Source organism: Vicia villosa, unplaced genomic scaffold (genome assembly GCF_029867415.1).
Source record: "Vicia villosa cultivar HV-30 ecotype Madison, WI unplaced genomic scaffold, Vvil1.0 ctg.001125F_1_1, whole genome shotgun sequence".
Lineage (NCBI taxonomy): Eukaryota > Viridiplantae > Streptophyta > Magnoliopsida > Fabales > Fabaceae > Vicia > Vicia villosa.
Genome location: NW_026705492.1, coordinates 75,758 through 95,722, shown reverse-complemented (window position 1 = coordinate 95,722; position 19,965 = coordinate 75,758). Strand labels below are relative to the sequence as shown.

At 32.9% G+C, this 19,965-nt stretch overlaps 1 protein-coding gene across 1 annotated transcript; it reads right to left on the bottom strand.

The window, feature by feature from the left end:
* Positions 1-3,571: 3,571 nt before the first annotated feature.
* LOC131633462 (protein PAM71-homolog, chloroplastic-like) lies at positions 3,572-10,600 on the bottom strand. Its single transcript, XM_058904178.1, has 10 exons — positions 10,302-10,600; positions 9,582-9,741; positions 9,260-9,440; positions 6,653-6,700; positions 6,045-6,141; positions 4,864-5,027; positions 4,629-4,694; positions 4,434-4,484; positions 4,044-4,148; positions 3,572-3,964 (listed from the first exon to the last, which is right to left on the bottom strand). The coding sequence occupies exons 1-10, from the start codon at positions 10,420-10,422 to the stop codon at positions 3,899-3,901; spliced, it is 1,059 nt and encodes a 352-aa protein (XP_058760161.1). The 5' UTR covers positions 10,423-10,600; the 3' UTR covers positions 3,572-3,898.
* Between the last annotated feature and the right edge of the window lie 9,365 nt (positions 10,601-19,965).

Genomic DNA, 19,965 nt, shown 5'->3' with positions numbered 1-19,965 from the left:
CCCACTCATCTTGCTCAACATGGTGACCTGATGAGATGGTACAACAGCTAGTTACACTAGCAACAACGACCATGATACCTTAGCACATATGTCCAGGCTCTAGAGACAAACGTCATAACCTTAGCGATATCATAAAGATTTCCTGGTCAAAGACAAGGTCTTGGACCCCTAGCATCATACAGACAAGATTTTGAGTGTTCTAGTATTAGAAAACTTCAAACCACCTTTACTAGTGAAGTTTAATGGAAAGAGCAGCCCTTATAAACACATTGTTGCCATCAATACAATACTCAAATGACAATCATAGGCACATTCGACTGATTAAGGTGCAAGATCTTGTCCAATATTTTCAAGGAGGTGGCCCTAAAGTGGTTCATGAACCTCCTCTGCCTTTCAGTAACTAGTTATCACAACCTCACAAGGAAACCGGTCCATAAGTTTGCGGAGAGAAAGTAGCAGAAGGTTGCTACCACTAGCATGTTCAATGTATACCAAAGACACTTCGAGTCACTTAGGGAGTACCCCGTCCGCTTCAACGAAGCTATCATAAAGGTGATACATCCAAACCAGGAGATGTTTGTGGGAGCATTTCCAAATAATTTGAGAGTCGAGCATTTCAATGAGTCTCTCTCCTAAAAGCCATATGTCCCCATGATTGAAATCATGACACGACTTAAATGTTACATTATAGGAGAAGAGATTATTGCTGAGAAGAAATCCATAGACATCTAAGAGCGTGCCTCCATCAGATCCGACTCATTGTAGGCAGGGACGGATCCAGAAATTTTAACAAGTGGGGTCAAGATCTTATTATAAACAGTTATAACCATGTAATTTTATCTAACCATATAATTTTATCGAACGCAAATAATCACATGATATTGTTTATGTTTAATTATATCTTTAGTTTCTCTATATTATCTAATTCTCAAAATTAATTTTCATATTTCAAATAATTTTAACATATTTGAATTAAGAGTACTAATTTTGCAAATTAGTTGAAAGAGATTAACCAAACTATTACTTTAACATATTTTTTAACTATAAAGTAATTTTTACTATGCCTACAAATTTATTTATGTGATTAACTTTTATTGAATATTTAATATATATATATATATATATATATATATATATATATATATATATATATATATTTGTACTTTGTTGAGTAAAAAAAATCATTCATTTATACAACACATGCACAAAATTAAAGTATAGAATGATTAGTCTGTATCATTAGTGACATTATGTAATGGGGCATCGCTATATATTACATGGGGTCAAACATCAAGAGGCCTTACTAATAATTAAAATGAAACTTTGGATGTGGGGTCAACTGCCCCCAATTTATACTATGTAGATCCGTCCCTGATTGTAGGATCCACTTTACCCCGTTCGTCAAAGATACTTTCAAACATAGTGGAAGGCCTATGGATAACTTCACGCCATTCAACACTCGTCAGGAGCAAATATGTGGAAAGCCCGTGGATAACTTCACTCCCTTCCACATTCGTTAGGAGTAAATCTGACGTGAAGTACTTCATACACACGAGATTTCACCTTCGCCAACTCTCAACTCAGATACGATAGGACCCAAACTTGAGAGAATGTGCAAATACCACAAGGTGAATGGTCATCACATTGATGACTGCTACCGGATGAAAAAGAGATTTAGCAACTTATCCAACAGGGCCACCAGAAAAAAATATGTCAAAGGAAGCTCTCAGCAAACAGGAGACAATTCCAATACTCAAAGGTGAGAACAACCTAGAAGCCCTTGGTCTACAAAAATACAGAGTGCTAGAGATAAAAGAGAGGGATATGTTAGTTTGCCACACTTTGAATACTATAGCATGAGGGTTTGTCGAGGGAGGAGAATTTAGCTCCTCTTTTAAAAGATATGTTTGCCAAGTCATGGCAGTAGAAGATTCGCCCACCAAGTCTAAGGAAAACCCAGAGGATGATTCAAATTATTAGATCATTTTCTCCCGTAATGACGCCGCATGAATCCTCCCTTACGAGAATGACCTTATGGCCATTAAGGTGAAAGGTGAGATTGGGAGATCAAGCGAGTGTTGATAGATTCAGGAAATTCAATTAATGACATGTATAGGAATGCATTTGATTGACTAAAACTAGATCCAAACGAGCTTCATTCTTTTTAGAGGCTTTTTAGTTGGTTTCTTTGGAAAGTAAGTTTAGGTAAAATGTTACATCACTCTCAAGAAAATGTTCTAGTTGAAGGGGAACGTCATAATGATAAAGGTTGGATATCACATAGTAGATGCCCCATCTTCATACAACATAATCATCAGTCGACATGTTTTAACCTCCTAGGGGCCGCTCTCTCAACGTTCTACCTAAGCATGAAGTACTCACTACTAGAGGGCATATTAGTGTGATCCAAGATGGTCAAGAAACCTCCAAAAAAATGCTACCAAGATAATTTGAGGATCAAAAGAGAGACTATGATCATTGTCACAACAACGCCACCATACATTCATGGGGTAAGCTTTATAGATTTAGACCCCTTAATAGAGTTTGAGAATGAGAGGATCACACTTACAAGAGACCTGGTGGAGTTCCAGATCGAGCCCTAGGAATTCCACACCTCCAAACTAGGCACCTCCAAGACACAAGTTGATGAGGAGGAACTGGTCACCCTACTCAGAAAACCATTGATCTATTTGCCTTGACTCCCTTTGATATGTCAGGTATTGACATCAGGATTATATGTCAGACACAAGAAGGTCTGCCTCTAGTTATTGTGTGTATCTTGGTGATAATTTGATCTCCCGATTCGCAAAACAACATGTCTTGTCTAAATCGAACGTAGAGGTCAAATACCTAAGACTGGCTAATGACGTGCCTAAATCATGTCGAATTTAAAATTTACTTTTAGAGCTACATTTTCATGTTACATAAGATACTTTAGTATATTTGATTACATTAGCGCAATTTACTTTTAGAACGACATTGTCATGTTACATAAGCTACTTTAGTATATTGTGATTACATTAGCGCAATGTACCTCTGTGACAATCCAATTCAAAATCAACACACCAAAACACATTGAAATGAATACACACTTTGTACGTGATAAAGTTGTTCATTGTCAAATGTGAGTATTATACATTCCCTTCTGGTTTTAAATTGTCGATATTTCACAAAGGGACTTCCGCTAAAACTCTAATTTTTAGGGATAGTCTCAACATTAGTTCACCTTCAGTTCTGACTATGCTGATGTATTTGACCATATAAATTAAAAAAAAATAGTATTATTTAAACTATAAATACAAAATGAATATTATTAGAATTCATGGTAAATAATTGCTTATTATTGTGTGAAAATCATTAAAAGATACGTTTGATGTATACATAGGAGTGATCATATCAATGATAAAGGCACTTGATGTATACATAATAGTGATCATATCAATGATAAAGGCACTGCCTATATTTCTTGGGCATAAAACTATCAGCAGTCTCAAATGCTCTCAATGCAACTAATAACAAAACACTAGGGCTGAAACCAACATCCTTGATTTTCTAAATGATAACACATAAATGTCCAATAAACAAGTTCATTTACTAACAAATGGATGAATCCTTCAATGTAGTTTGGTTAATACAACACACACATTACAATAGCTGCTCTCTAGAGAAAGTGAGAAACAATTACACAGCTTTCTCCTCAAAGTTTAACTCTAATGACAGATATCAGGTTTCTTATTATCTATCCATGTGAATAATTTACTCCTAAAGGAAATCAACACACTTGAAGTATGATTTTTTTTTCTGTTCACGCATCATTGGTTCTGCATTTGAGTATGCATCCTTATTATTCCCACAAGTGATATATTGCACACGAAAAAAGAGTAGGGCTTGACAGAAATCAGAAAACCCCAAAAAAGGTGGCTATAGCAAAAATTAGAAACAGCCCTCCACCCAAGTAACCGACCTGAAGAAAAATAAAGCGAGTTAACTTAGATATCAGATTAAAATACAAAGCATTAATCACAAGTAATAATGAGTTATACCAGTTTTTCAGAAATGTAGTTAGCAAGGAGTGATCCTCCAACAATGGCAATACATGTTGCTAGTAAGTGTCCAGCAATGGCTCCACTTGCCACACCCCAAGGAGACTGTAAAGAATAAGATATTACTAAGATTAATATATACTGTTGAGCAAAAAGATGCTAACACGTTGTGTCATAAATCAATTTTTTCAATAATCATGTTATTAGTGTGATTTATCCACGACTTAGCCGATGACTAATCTCCGCCAGAGAACCTGATTTGCTACCTTTAGTGGGGTCTCCACTCCCAACCACGTTTTTCCACCGACAAGGTTAAAACTCGAGACCTTGCTTGAAGAATCTGAGTATGGTTAGTATGTGTTTTGTCATGATTTAAATTTAAAAGTGTACCTGAGCAGCCGCCAGCGCGATAGTTGCAAGCATTGACCGATCTCCCCATTCCTAGACAAATCCAGTCAGCAAATTAAAATTGTATGCCTGATAACATAAACCAATACCAATACGAATGCTTGATGCTGTATATGAAGTGTTGATTAAAATGGGAACAACATTTGTATTAAAAGATAAAAGAGAAAGGAGCCTTACAGCAAAAAATACAAGACTGAATGATTTCCAAATGATCTCGAGTGGATTTGAAAGCCGTGGGGATGCCTGAAGATATTTTGGAAAGTCATGGTTAAAGGTATAAATGCCATTTGAATAGCCTAAATCAATGTAAACTAATTCAATCGTATATGCCATCCATATATCACAGAGTTGTTGCATTATATAGGACTTAACAAAAAAATGATAACTACAGACTGATACATGGGATTCAAACCTTTTCTTTCACAAGCTCCTCAGCTTCAGCGAGTTCGTCAAGTTCAGGACTGCCATTATCACCATTTTTAGCAGCAGCTGAAGGAAGATCCCATGCATCTTTTATTGATTTTAGTCCAAAAAACAAAAGAAGAGTTACTGCCGCGTATTCTCCAATCGGCAAGGCTGTAAGTAGACCAGACAAACCAAAAAACATCAACTATTAGCCATCATAGCATTAGCAAATGATTAAGATAGATCAATTAAGAGAATTTAATACTAGAAATTACCTCTAAACATGAACTCAATGAAATTCGAAAAAATACAATTGGGAAAGAAAAACCCAAGTTCCACATTTAATAAAGATAAGGTCTAACTAAAGTTTATAAAAAGAGACAGTCTACACCTTACAAACCGGTTTTGTAAAGTTGAGTTAAGACCAACTAAAATTCTAATATGGTATATCAAAGAATGGTTGACCAGGTCACCCACTATTTATATCCCCGCACTAAGCTCGATAGTATTGGACGTGAGGGAGTATATTGAGAAATATTCAAGTCTATCATTGAATAAATATAAGACCTGATTAGAGTTTATAAAAAGAGACATTTCTCACCCTTACAAGCCGGTTTTGAAAAGTGGAACTAGGCCCAGCTTAAATTCTAACAAACACAACGAAAATTATGGAATACAAATTTCAGATATTGCTGTCTAATGAGAAAAGTACAGTGAACAGTGAAGAAAGAGTGATGGCCTGTAAACCAAAAGCTGCTTATTGAAGATGGACTAATTTTAAGCTCACATGAAGTGGAAACTCATAAAGGATAAAACAAGAGGTGAGTTTATAAAAATGTTGAACAGGGAAACTGTAACTTGCATTCAACTATGAAATGCTAAACTCAACTTCAAAATGGATAATGAACCTATATTTCATTTTGAATAGAGGGAAAGGTGTAGATGATCTGTGTAGGCACTTACATTACATGGGAAAAAAAATTCAAATGAGAGATTTCAGTGAATTGTTGAAATAAATAGGATTGCATATCAATTCATTAGCAAGTTTTATTTGAGTTTACTAAACAGATTACAATACTTAAGAATTGTGCATCATCAATAACATTGTGAATTGAATTCCTGGACTATAAAGACATACTGAAATATAGGATTTTTCTAGAATGAAAGACATGGCCTATTACAACTTACTTGTCTGGAACTGTGCAGGCACTGATTGAAAAATACGTCCTATTACAACAGATAGGATTGACATGAGTGCAAGAGCACCCATTGAACCCAACAAAACCTGGTCAACATATAAAAATAGAAGTTAAAATATATAAAATTATTTTCGAAATATAAATTACATTGAAACATGATAATCGCTGAGTAAAAACTATGAGCGTTGAGTGAATTTGTTTGTCTAGGTTTACGCATGGATCTCTAATTAATAGTATAGGTTACATATCACTTGTTTTTCAATTAATGTCTATCTATTAATATTTTGGTTATTGTAACGACACCCTGGTAACTTAAGTGGCGGCGTTCTTCCCAAGTTTTGCAATATGTCTTTACTGCATAGCATAGTAGAGAGACTCGCATTCCAGTATACAGGAAATAGAGAAATTCGCTAGTCTATAAATGTAAATGAACTATAGGGAAGAGTAATTTCAATCATGAAAAGTAGGAAGTATATAATCAACAGGTGAAAACAATAAAATATAGATATCATTATATTAATAATGGAATTGTACTGCAGTGACAGCCAAGAAATAGGAAGGAAAAAAACTGTTGAAAAAATAAGTCAGAAGACTTACCAATCCCTTCTCATATTGCATTGCCAGGAGTGCAGCTATAAAGAATGTCTGGTCAAAAGATAAAAGGCTAACTTTAGCTCCATGAAAACATATAATTCTAATGAATATTCATTAAAAATTAACCTTGTCTATTCTACCACACAAAAATTGATAAACTATTGTATGCTCAGTGTTAATAATTCATATCCCTGTTAGAAACTATCAGTAGCTTATCGGCCAAATAGACCCTTAGTGTGGAGAGTATACATAGGACGAACAAGAGGCGGGAAATGAATGATGGGTGAGTTCTGTTATTTAGGAATCAAATAAAGAGGGGGTCGTTATGAGATAATCATTTCTCCCTTCTTCATTTTCCTTTGCATCATCAATAACACAATCGTTCATTTTCTCAGTTATCGTGAGATTTGGTTTGCAACAATTGGCCTGACCTATTGGATCTCACAAATAGGGGGTTTCTTTTTTGTAGTGAGGGGTCAAAGTTTTAGCATAAGCGAATGCCACCTTAGATGATGGAGACCGAAGTAGAAGATCTGGAAAATGAAATGGAGGTTCTTAAACTGGCCCTTGCCAATATGCAAACGAAAGCAGCAGAAAACTAGGAGCAGTTGGATTTACTTATCTTGCAGAACAAGGAGACTAAGAGCTGTGAGCTATCGGTGGAGAAGAAGGATTCGCACAAGGAGACTTGGAGCATTCTCCGGGGTAATGTGTTTGTCAAGTTCTGCCAGCCGGTGAAGAAAGTCAAACATCCAATGTTCGCTGAGAATACCCAGCGGGATGGATCACCCACGCCAAGGTTTATTTCAAATTCCAAGACATGATGTCAAAGGTACACATCAATTAGGCTAGGTTATGCATGTAGGGCATAGCATCCACTTTTTCAAGGACCTGTTGAATGAAGAAGCTGAGTTGACTTGGGAAAAGCTCAAAGAAGAGTTCTTGGAGCAAGATGGGGGAAATGTTGACGGAAATCTGTTCGAGCAACTATCAACACAGTGCCGATAACGCAGTGTGGAGGAATACATCCAAGAGTTTGAGCGCCTCACTAAACAAGTGACCCTATTGCTAGATAATCAGTACTTTGGTTATTTCACCCTTAAGGATTGAACTCGAGGAAGGATGCAAAATATGTGTACTGTGAGGCCTCTTCTCGTTCACGGTTTATGAACATGGCAAGGGCCATGGAATGCAGGCTGCAAGAGAAACATGCTGATAGGGATGGACAAGGGACAACGTAGAGACGGAAGTATATTCCCTTTTGGATTGGGTTCCAAGTTCCAACTATCAATCCAACCCAATTCATGCAGCCAGATCCATTAGTAAGTAATACAAGGCAGCATACAGGGAGCAACTGGGTCTACATTTGAGGGTAAGGAGAACTCAAAACAGCAACCAAGTGAGTCGAGCCTCAAAATAGATACCAGGCAAGAGTGCAAAGGCAACCACGAGATAGAGGAGTGAGACATTTGTCTCCGGGCTAGTATCTTGGCTGCTAAAATAGAGGATGTGAGACAGGAGTAAGGAGAGATGAGTATTATGACCCTTGACTTAACTCCCTATTCAAAGGGAGCAATAGTCAGTCACAAATGGTGGAGCTCAAAGTGGTGTGTGCATGCCGCCCTTTCTCGTGTTAGTCGACAGGAGAGCAACTCACAACTTCATCTCCAAGAGGTTGGTGATGACAATGGGTTGGACTGCATAGTGCATAGGAGACAACAACACCCTAACAGATTAAAACGGAAGTTGGCTACACAGTATTTGCCCAAGGAGCATGCAAGAGTGTGGTCATTGAATAAGTCACGGTGCACTTTCCAGCCCGTTATTTTAGTAAAGAAGAAAGATGGAACTTGAGGGATGTATGTGGACTACCGGGCATTGAATAAGGAAACCATTTAGGATAAACTGCCAATTCCAATGATAGATGAGCTATTCAATGAGTTGTATGGATAACAATTGTTACCTAAGCTTGATCCCACCTAGTGTGGGTAAGGAAAATTGATATTCCCAAAATGATATCTAGTACTCAAGAGGGGCACTAATAATATTTAGTCAGTGATGCCGTTTAGATTGATGAACACAACATCCACTTTTCAAACCCATCTAGAAAAAATTCATTATGGTTTCCTTTGATGATATTTTGGTGTATGGGAGACTGACATGCGACACTTGCATATGGTGCTGCAAGTGCTATGTGACCAGCACTTAGTGGCCAACAAAAAGAAGAGTTGGGGTGCTTAGGCCACATTATTTCAACAGAAGGGGTAACAATGGATTTTGTAGCAAAAATACTAGTTTGCTCCAACGGCTCATTTCAAAACATGTTACAGGAGTAAGATGGTTTCTTGGCCTCGCAGGTTACAATAGAAAATTCGGAAGGGATAATGGCAAGTTGGCAAGGCCTTTTACAGACCTCGCATATAAAGATAGGCAGTAAAATAATGATTAGATAGAAAATGGGAAATAGAGTTTGAGGAGAGTTCTTTATAATAGACTGTTATAGGCGGAGAATCATCTATTCTCTAAAGGAGTTATATTCTGAGGGTAGTTAGGCTAACTAACAATGAGATATTTAAGATAATAGTAATCTTGATAATAATAGTAAATTACCTTGTCCCCGATTTCAGAAACAAATATTAATGTAAATGCAGCAGTGAATCCTGATTTAGCAATTGCTGCTAGAACTGATGAAGGCCCTCCTTTCACAAAGGCTATTAGTGAAAACACAATAGCACATCCAAACAGCACAGTAGCTATAGATACAGGATAAGGAATCTGAATAGGTTTCACACTGCCAACCATAAAATATACTTTTGTTAGAATTGTATAAAGGCCATGACCGATCAATCATACTTACGTCACACTGGCACCTATAAAGGTCTAAATGACAATCACTGACACAAACAAACGAAACCAATTAACTGAAACTCACATTTTAGATGAACTGTCATCAACAGAATTTCTTTCAGACACATTCTGGCTGTCTTTCTCTTGATTATTTCCATAATCCCCCGGTCCAACACTAGTATTTGAAGCTTGGGCTCGAATTTCGCCACGCGCCAGGCTCAACTTCAATTTCTGTCTGCATCTTACTATACATAATTTAGGCATATGTCACTCCTTTAGACAACAAACATAAGTACCAATAACATACTTTATATAAAAGCCAAATAGCTAACCATTTCTAAATAACATTAAAAGAGCATATAATCCAAAGATCAAACTTAATTCAAATAACAATTAGGATCTAAAACAGCTTTAAAACATATGATCAACACAATTTTCCCCTAAAAATTTATTCAACCCATATTACCTATCAATAAGAAACTACATTGAACTCCAGAATTAGGTTATATTTTTTCCTTATAAAAAGGGTATTATATTTAACTTTTAAAAACCAACTTTTTTTTCTTATCAACCACCAAAAAGGTTTAAATTTTGAGTTTGACCCACTTGAATTGGAAATCCAGCTGAACAGAATTTTGCCACAGAAAAAAAAAAGGCATACATTAATTGAACTAGAACTTACCAGAACAGAACAAAAATATATATATTTAAGCTTTAAACTATAATATAAGAGAAAAACTTGAAGCATGAAACTTCAATCCAAGTCAAACCAATACATCAAAAAAAGAAATTTGGAAGAACTTACCTGGGGATAAAGTGGTGGTTCTAGAGAAATAAGAACAACATGGTAATGCATCAAGTATTGCAAATGAAAGAGGAGGCTTTGCCTTTGGAATCAAGAGTGTATGAGAACCTAACCCTTTCATGTTTTATGATGAAACTTCTTCTACAATTTCATTTTTCTACTTGATTAGGATTTTGGGTAGTGTGAAAATCCAATTTTTATCACAAAATTTGAGACTTTGAGTGTAACTGGTTTAAGGTAAGGTTGTGTTTTTGGTAAGTCGTGTGAGTAGATGCTGGTACGTTAGAGATAGTTCTTGAAGATGACACGTATGAAATGTATATCTACTTAATATAAATCCAAGGTTCTTATGATGACAACCTTGGACACAACTAGGGCTGTTTTCGGTCCGGTTCGGTTCGGGTATTTGCTATCTCGAGAGCCAGACCGAAATAGTATCGGGTAAATTCGGACCGGACCAAAACAGTGATGGATCAATTTTTTGGACCGAAATCAGACCATTACTTCGGATATCCGACAAAAGTATCCAATGAGTATCCAATATAGTATCCAATTTTTGTATCGGATAAAAAATTACCCATTCCCGGACCGAATAACATTTGGTCGGTCCAATGGACCGGTTCCACCGGTCCGGTTCTCGGATCTTATGGACCAAATACAGCCCTAGACACAACCTTAGCCCTAAATCCTAGGTGGCATCATATTAGAAACCTTAATCCAATGTGGCATCATATTAGAAACCTATTAAAATTATGAATTTTTATCACTTTTTTATTTTTCACATCAAATCACATTTATCCAATTTAATATCCTAATTTTATTATAATAAATAAATAATTTGTAATAAATTGTCTCACTACCAAAAAAAAAATTGATATTAAAACATTTGTAGTCAATACTTTAATATGTAAAATTTTATACTATTAGCTCATAAACTTAGTTTATTTTAATAATATATAATATTTTATTTTATTTACTTATATTTGATTAAAAATAATCGATTGACCAACTAGAACTAATATGAGTAAAAAAAATTATTAGGGCAAGATTTTATTAAAAATAATTAGTCAATATTTTTATTGATTATTATTATTCATTTTATAGATATAAACTTCTACATAAAAAAAAATTCATAATTCTAGACTTTTTTACTTGGCTAAAATATATTCCATAAATATTCTTCATTTGCAATACTATGAAATTATTATAATGAAGATAAAAGTAAATATATTTTAATTAGGATACAAATATTTAATTTGTATTAATTAATAATAGATTTTAATTGGTAAAACAGTGAGTTACAATTTTTTTTTGTAACATGTGAGTTACAAAATAAGAGTTATTGTCTTTTTAATAATCATTCTTATGGATATAAATACATTGTTGGTAGATGAGTTTTACATGTCTGTACTATATATTTTGTTTTAGGTCTTCATCATTCTCTTTAAATAAGGTTGAGAGTTGAGACAGTACTTCATTTTTTATTTTTTATTGATATTTTCCTTTCTTTTCCATATATTTTAGCTATTATTTGATTTATATGACAAGTAACTCAACTTATTCTATTGTAGTAATTGTATATATTTCAGCTATTTTTTGTTGCAGTATATCTTCATCCTCTTATTTTTTTATTTATATGACAAGGTACCTATTTTTTTTTGTATCGATGTTTTATTTCCTTTTCTTATTTTTCACTATGTGTTAACTATTCTTCAATTTATATGACAAACTTATGATTTAATTTACTCTATTATATCAATTATCTAAATATTATAACTATACGGTTTTGTAATAATTTTTTATAGGATTTTGTGATATAGTTTTCTCTACTATTTCTGGCTGACGTAAAGAAGGAAGAAGAATTATTTTGTTGCTACTTTTATATTCTTATTACTTGAGAATCATGTGAAAAATCATATAAGTATCTGTCTCTAACCATCATATATTGAAGGTCTTGAATTATGTTACAAATGATTCTAACAGTATTATTATTATTATTATTATGATAAATTATATTAATTTCTCATATAAGTAATATTTATATTTTAATTATGATTGTGATTTACTTGCAAGCATGTTGTTGCAACAGTAAATTGAATTATTGTTTCAATTGTAGTAACTTATCAAAATAGTCAATTTTGTCTTTTATTATTCCAAATAATTGATTCAAAATTGTAATGTTTAAATATGGATAATAACGATATTAATATTAACACTATATAATTATATATTTTTGTCATCTTTATTTTATTAAATATTAAATTAACACTATAATAATAATAATAATAATAATTACTAATAAAAAAATACTAATAATAATAATAAAAACATAATATTGAATCATCTCTATTAATAATATGATAATAATAATATATAAAGTTTAAATTATACAAATGTATTGAAATAAATCAATATAAATTTGATGCAAAGAATAAAATAGGGATACCATACTAAACAACAAAATAATTGAAATCAACAATTATATTCTACGGCATTGAAATAAATAATTAAGTTCGATTGAATTTTTTAACCGCTCAAATTATTAAAGTCAGTTTTAAAATATCAATCAATTAAATTCAGTTTTAAAATATCAATCAATTAAAATCTGTAAAATAAGCATTTATACAAAGAATTAAATTTGGTTTCATTGAAACAAATATTTAATTTTGATTAAATTTTTTAACCCCTCAATTAATTAAAATCAGTTTTAGAATATCAATCAAAATCGGTTTACTTTGACAATTTATTTCACAAATCTATATTCCTTTAAAATTTGCACAATATTGGACGAGTAAGATCTTAAATCAAATGATTAGAGTCATATCTTTTTCCCAATGATCTTACAAATCATTGAGATCAAAATAGCAAATCATAAAAATATAATAATCTCACGGATCATTGGGAACATAACTAAGCGAAAAGAATTTACTTACATTATAATTTAAATTTTTTTCAAACTATTTCTTCCTTTAAATAGTTTAACATTATATTACTCATCTTTCAATTACAGATATGATGTATTATTATTTTTGTGATATGATATTTTTCTCCCTCTTAATTTACATATATTTCTACTATCCTTTTTTATTTGTGTTCATTTTCTCTAATAAGTATATCATTACCCACACCCAAAATATAAATCTTTATTATTTTTATATATTCTTTATTTTTCATTTGACATGTGTCATCATAATTGTTGATTTTATTTTTTTATTTTTTGTGTAGGAAAACAAAATATACATATTTTTCTCTAATAGGTATATCATTACCCACACCCAAAATATAAATCTCTATTATTTTTATATATTCTATATTTCTCATTTGACATGTGTCATCATAATTGTTCATTTTTTTTTAATTTTTTGTGCAGGAGAACAAAATATACATATTTTAGATTTATAGGTCAATTTATAAAAGTTTTGTTTAAAAATATGTGTCTAATCACCCATTTTTCCATGTATTTTTATTGAATTTTTAATATTTGTCATCCGATACTAAATATTTTTAATGACAATAACATCTCAATACCTCAAAATTTGCAAAATTATGTATACCATTAATAATATATTTTCTTTTATTTAGATTATTTATTTAAATAATGATTACGTCATTTTAAGAGATACTGAAAACATATGAGAATGTATTGATTTTTAAGTGACAATTTTAATTTGATAATAAATATTTTAGTGATAATAATAAGTCATTAAAACAAAACTATTGTAATAAAAAATGAAAATAAAAATAAAATAAAAATAAAATAATATTAATAAAAAATATCATGATATAGTAATCTAATTATTATTATTATTATTATTATTATAATAACCTACTTAATATAATAATAATAATAATAATAATAATAATAATAAAATATTAACTTTTAATAAATATTATAGTTTTCAATCTTAAAATACCCGTGCATCGCACGGGCCAATAATCTAGTAAGGAGATAAATCACGAAAAATTGATAGAAAAAAAATGATATTTTGACTAATATTAGAAAAAAAACTTTTTTTAATAAAAAATAATAGTCTGGTCTATTCCACTCCTACTTATGAAGTGAACAAGTTGCGGATAGAAACAGACTGTAAAACGGTGGTGAAGGCTTTCGCTAATGTTAACTTGGTGCCTTGGAAAATCCATTTTCGTTGGCTTATGTATTGGACTTACACTCTTATCATTGATTTTAGGACCTCTCATATTTTCCGTGAAGCCAATTTTTGTGCGGATTTTATGGCTAATATCGGCTATAAGAGCAAATCTTTTTCCTGATTTAGTTATGTGCATAAGGATATCTCTAAGATTACTTATTAGACAAGAATGAAACCCTAGGCTTAGGTTTTGTGCTTAAGAGGTTTTGACTAGGTCCCCCTCTTGTGTTTTGTTCTAATCCTTTCTTATTTTAATATTCCTTTCTTCATTTAAAAAAATATTTTTTTTTTCACAATTATAATTGAGTTGCTTTAACGGTACAATTTAATTAATAGAAATTATTCATTTTTAACGGAGAATCTATTAATCTATTATTAATATAATAAAGTAATATACTACCAAAATTATCTAGATGTCCTAACTAAATCAATTTATAGATGATTTTTCATACACATAAATGTCATTACAAATGTATAATCATTACTTAGCAATTATACCATTTTTAAATACTCACTATTTATTCCATTCCTTGAAAATATTCACGCACGTTTCATTCTTGGTTCTTCCTTCGTAGGGTATATTTCTTCTTTCATCTTTCACTTTTCCGTTTTTCATCAATCACATGATTTCTGAATTTTATAAAATTATTCTACTGATATTTGTATTATGATTTATATCGTTTCATTTTCCACTTTTTTGTTTTTCATCAATCACATGATTTCTGAATTTTATAAAATCATTCTACTGATATTTGCATTAAGACTCATATATCGTGTATATGTGTGTGTGTGTGTGTGTGTGTGTGTGTGTGTGTGTGTATATATATATATATATATATATATATATATATATATATATATATATATATATCTTAGTCAATCTTTCTGCTAGAAAGTTTGGAACATGAGAACAAAGATAAATTATACGAATACATCTCTGATACGGACTTAACACACTTCAACAATTCTGATATAACTTAAGCATATTTAGAGCTCATTGTGTATCCGATATGGACTTAGCACATTTTTGAGATTTTGAGACGGCTTAAAACACACTTTATTTCTAATTTTGTATTTGATACGCACTTAATGCATTTATGTTATTTTGATATGGCTTGAATATGTCATGTTCCATATTGCATATCTAATACATACTTATCGTAATTCTCCAATTCTGATCTGGATCAAATGCACACCTCACTTCTAAGGCATATTAAACGCATTTCTGCTTAGCTGGCTCACCCCCATCGAATATAGCCCAACCCTGGTATGGGTGGTGGAGCCTGGAGATGTCCACCTCAATCCGAGCCATGCCTCGAGGGCAGAGACAAGTATACTACCATTGGTCGTGGACAATCCTCTGTGATGCATAACACAACTCAAAGCACGATTAAATGACCTTAACTTTGCTGATCACGAGCATTTCATGGAAGCACAAACAAATCGCCAACAACGATATATGTATATTAAAAGAAATACATTATTATAAAAAAATTCTAAAGACAGCGAGCAAATATAGCAACAAAAAATGGTAGCTGATATCATTCCATGCATCGAAACGCAAAATAACAGAGAAAACTCCAGAGGCATATGTGTCATATTATTACAATCAAATATGTTGCACACGAAGCTATCACAATCTTGAACAACGATGATGATAAAGTAAAGATCGACACGAAGCTCTAAAGATAGTGTCACACGATGACAACTTATCTAAAAGGGGGTGAATAGATTCCCTTATTAAAAAGTGACCTTTTAAAAAAAAAAATTAAAACTATAAAAGCTATGGTAAGCGGAAGGCTTAGCCTATATCAATTAAGTCGTCTAAACCAAACCAATTATTAGAAATTTGGATATGCGCACACTTATAAGAAATGGATAACAATGATAAGCGAGTTTATACATACAATTCTCAATTAATCATTTCAATAGGTTTACTATGATAGTCTATCTCCAATAAAAATATTAAGAAAAACATATATTTATAAATTATTGAACACTTGGCGTGTACTCAATTTTTTTTATTTTCCTTTTGAGTTTGTTTATATCAAAAACCTATTATAATCAATTAGATTGTAAGCCAATCAACAAATCAATTTAGCTTTCAAACAATCAAGAAAAATTCTCCATGAATTGATTACTTTACCAATGTATTTAAAAATTTGATTATGAAAAGTAAATGAGAGAGAGGACACGAGGAGTTGTTTAAGCAGTTTACAGATCGTCCTCACTACAGCTACGCCTGCCCCCTATTCTAATGTGGAATTGAGATATCAATCCTACTATGCAAAAAATTGTTTACAAGAGAAATGTTGCGATCCAGCCCTACAAGCCTTATGTTGTGTGTTGATCCTTGCATTTCTCTTCCCTTAATATGAGTTTGATCAAAACACCCCGCAAAGCCAATTGATTCACCGTCTTGTGTTACTCCTTTACAAGAAACCATCGTTCTTCTAAGCTTTCACTCTGTCAAATCCAAAATGTGAGTTATTGTCGCCTAAGATTACCAATTGATTCACCATCTCACACAACTCCTTTGCAAGAACCTACCATTCTTCAAAGCTTTCACTCGATTAAATCCAATTGCGTAACTCTTGTGGAAACCCCCAAATCAACACCTTGATCTTCGAGAAAAAACCCTCACAATTTTTCCGATGAAACCCTCAAAGATTCTCAACCCAATACACCAGTTACACCAACCTAAATTTGACGTTATCAACCTAGTCTATATGACACCCAAGCAAAAAATGATAATGTGTAGTTTTATTGCGTGTATGCGTAGATGGAAGGTTGAAGATGAAGTGAAATATTTATATGTGTTTTTAAATTCATCAAGTTTGAAATGAAGCATGTACGAAGTATTTATAGTAGTGCAAGTTGGAGGCAAAACGAAAACCTAGATATTTGAGAAAGAATGCAATATTTCAAAAAAACAACAACATGTGTCGACACATATAAGTCATGTGTTGACACATATAAATGCATGTGTTAACCTGTATCAGGTCATGTGTTGACACATTCAAATAGAAGTTACAGGATTTAAAACTACAACACATGTGTCGACCTGAAAATCTTATGTGTCGGCACATAGAAGTAATTTTCTCAGTATGTGTCGAACTAAAAAGTTGCTTTTGTCGACACATTCAAACATAAGCTACAAACATTATTATTGTAGTACATGTGTTGACATAGACTGCATGTGTCGACACATACACTTGTGTTTTGAGCAAAAATTGATTTTTAAAGCTGGCAAGTGATTTTTAATGCCATGTAATTCATTTTTTATGCATGATATCTTTTCCAAATATGTTATAGGTGTATTCTAAGATTCCTAATGCAAAGGTACACATAATGACTCGGAGATACCGTTCAATATACATAAATGCTAAGGTATTCCTAGGTTTTGACATCATGCAAAACATCTAATGGGCAAGTGTACTTACATACTCCCCCTTTTTAATGATGGCATAACTTGTGACGATAAGCATTTCTCATCTTCATGAATGCACCCCTTGAATATGTGCATCCCAACTTCGTATTGCATATGCTTCTCTCCCTTTGACAACATCAAAAATAGACAAAGTAAGCCATGAGAAGTATCATTTATCACACACATACTAATTTTTCACTCATAGGAGGTAAAATGCATGTAATGCCATTCACTCGATTTTTGAATTTAAAATGAACTAAAAGATGATAAAATGTCAATTTTTATTGAACCGGTGCATGTATGACTTGACGATGATTTAAATACTTTGATGGGTAAATGCCTGGGGCAAAACTAGGGTATGACACATGCTATTTGTAAAATGCAGTCACACATGTAAAAAAATAACATGAAGACTCCAATATCATAAAAAATATTCCTTCTCTCCTCAAGATTAATTGCACTCAAGATAACATGAGTGTATATTTGCCTTTTACTCACCTTAGTCGGAGGCACCTCACCTGGGTCGAACCCTTCCACAAAACTAAGTCATTGAAACCAAGATGGCATTTCCTCCTTCATTGTCACCTCGTCTGGAGAAAGAGAGTCTCACTTTGTACAATAGGAGCCAATTTCCCAGTTAAAATGAAGCTTGGACCAATACTTTGGATACCAACCCAAACAGGGGTAAAAAGGCTAACCAGGAAGATAACCGAACACATAGTGAGTTGTAAGAGTGAGAGGCTTCACCAAGAGAAAATGTCTCATAAAAACACCCTAATCCCTGAAATAAAAGGGTCTAACTAATAAAGGACTAGGTGAAGTTGAAGAGGCCCCTAGTTACGAAAGTTGTCCAGGGATGTGTTCCTATGACGAAAGAGATATAAAAATAAGTTAATTGAAGTCTCCCAAGACTTGTGATTGAAAAACAATCGGAAAACCCTTATATATATGCCCAACACTTCATATGAAGCTCGTAATGGGAAAATTTTAAATGTTTAAGGACATCTAGCTCCAATTTAGAAAAGGGAAGATGAAGTTTTATTTTTGTAAGCAAACAGTCATAGAACTAGACCATGCATTCATTAAAAAAACTATATATCCTCTTACCACATAGCACTAGAAGGATCGACTACTCTGAATAATCATCGACCATAATGTCAGTATCACGCAGGGCGGCCTCAGTGCTCAAAGTTGAAGAAGTTCCTGCCACTTTTACATCCACCCAATCATACATCGCATCACTTGGCCGTCGCGACCGAAGATCCAAGTGTTATAACACTAATGTGTCGTTAGGCTCGCAACCTTCAGTCCTAAGAAGAACTTGAATAAAATGTTTAGCGTGTTCCCTCCTTAGAAATTGGTTTATACCTCCTCTTTTGAGAGAACGAGAGGGGGAATTGGAACCTCGGTATAATTTATTCCTTGTCTACATTTGCTATAAGGGCTTCTAATGACCTAGAAGAAGAAGTTTCTTCCTCCAAATAAGCTTTAGACATCCCTTCTGACCCATAATCATCAGATCTGGATATAATTTATGGTCTTACACAATTACTATTATGGGATGATGAAAATCATAGGACGCTCATACGAAGTTTCCACCTCAAAAACACTCAATAAATGGATGTTGGTATTACTCATCCTAATTAAAAGCAGAAAATAGTGGAGAAAAAGCTAGTGTTATAAGGGTACTTGGTTAAAAGTGATTGATGAAGTAGAAGGAATGAAAAAGACGAATGCTTTAAGCAAAGCTATGAACCACTCCGAGCAAAATTCTGAAGAAAAATTAACGAAAATATCTCTATGGAAATGTAACTTAAATATTGAAAGCTAAAAGGTTGTGAAAAACTTCCAAATATTCAACTCACCCTATTTATAATCTACGATTGCTGAAGGGTCGAGGATCAAGACCAACTATGAACAAGGATCACAAGATCAACAATATGAATTCCACTTATGGAACACGCTAATCTGGAATGCACTTAAGCACTTTATAAATTGTTCCACATCTTAGTTGGTCACGTCATCCACATGCTAGGAATGCGTGACGAAACATCTCAATGATAAAACTGCATTAAATGCACTT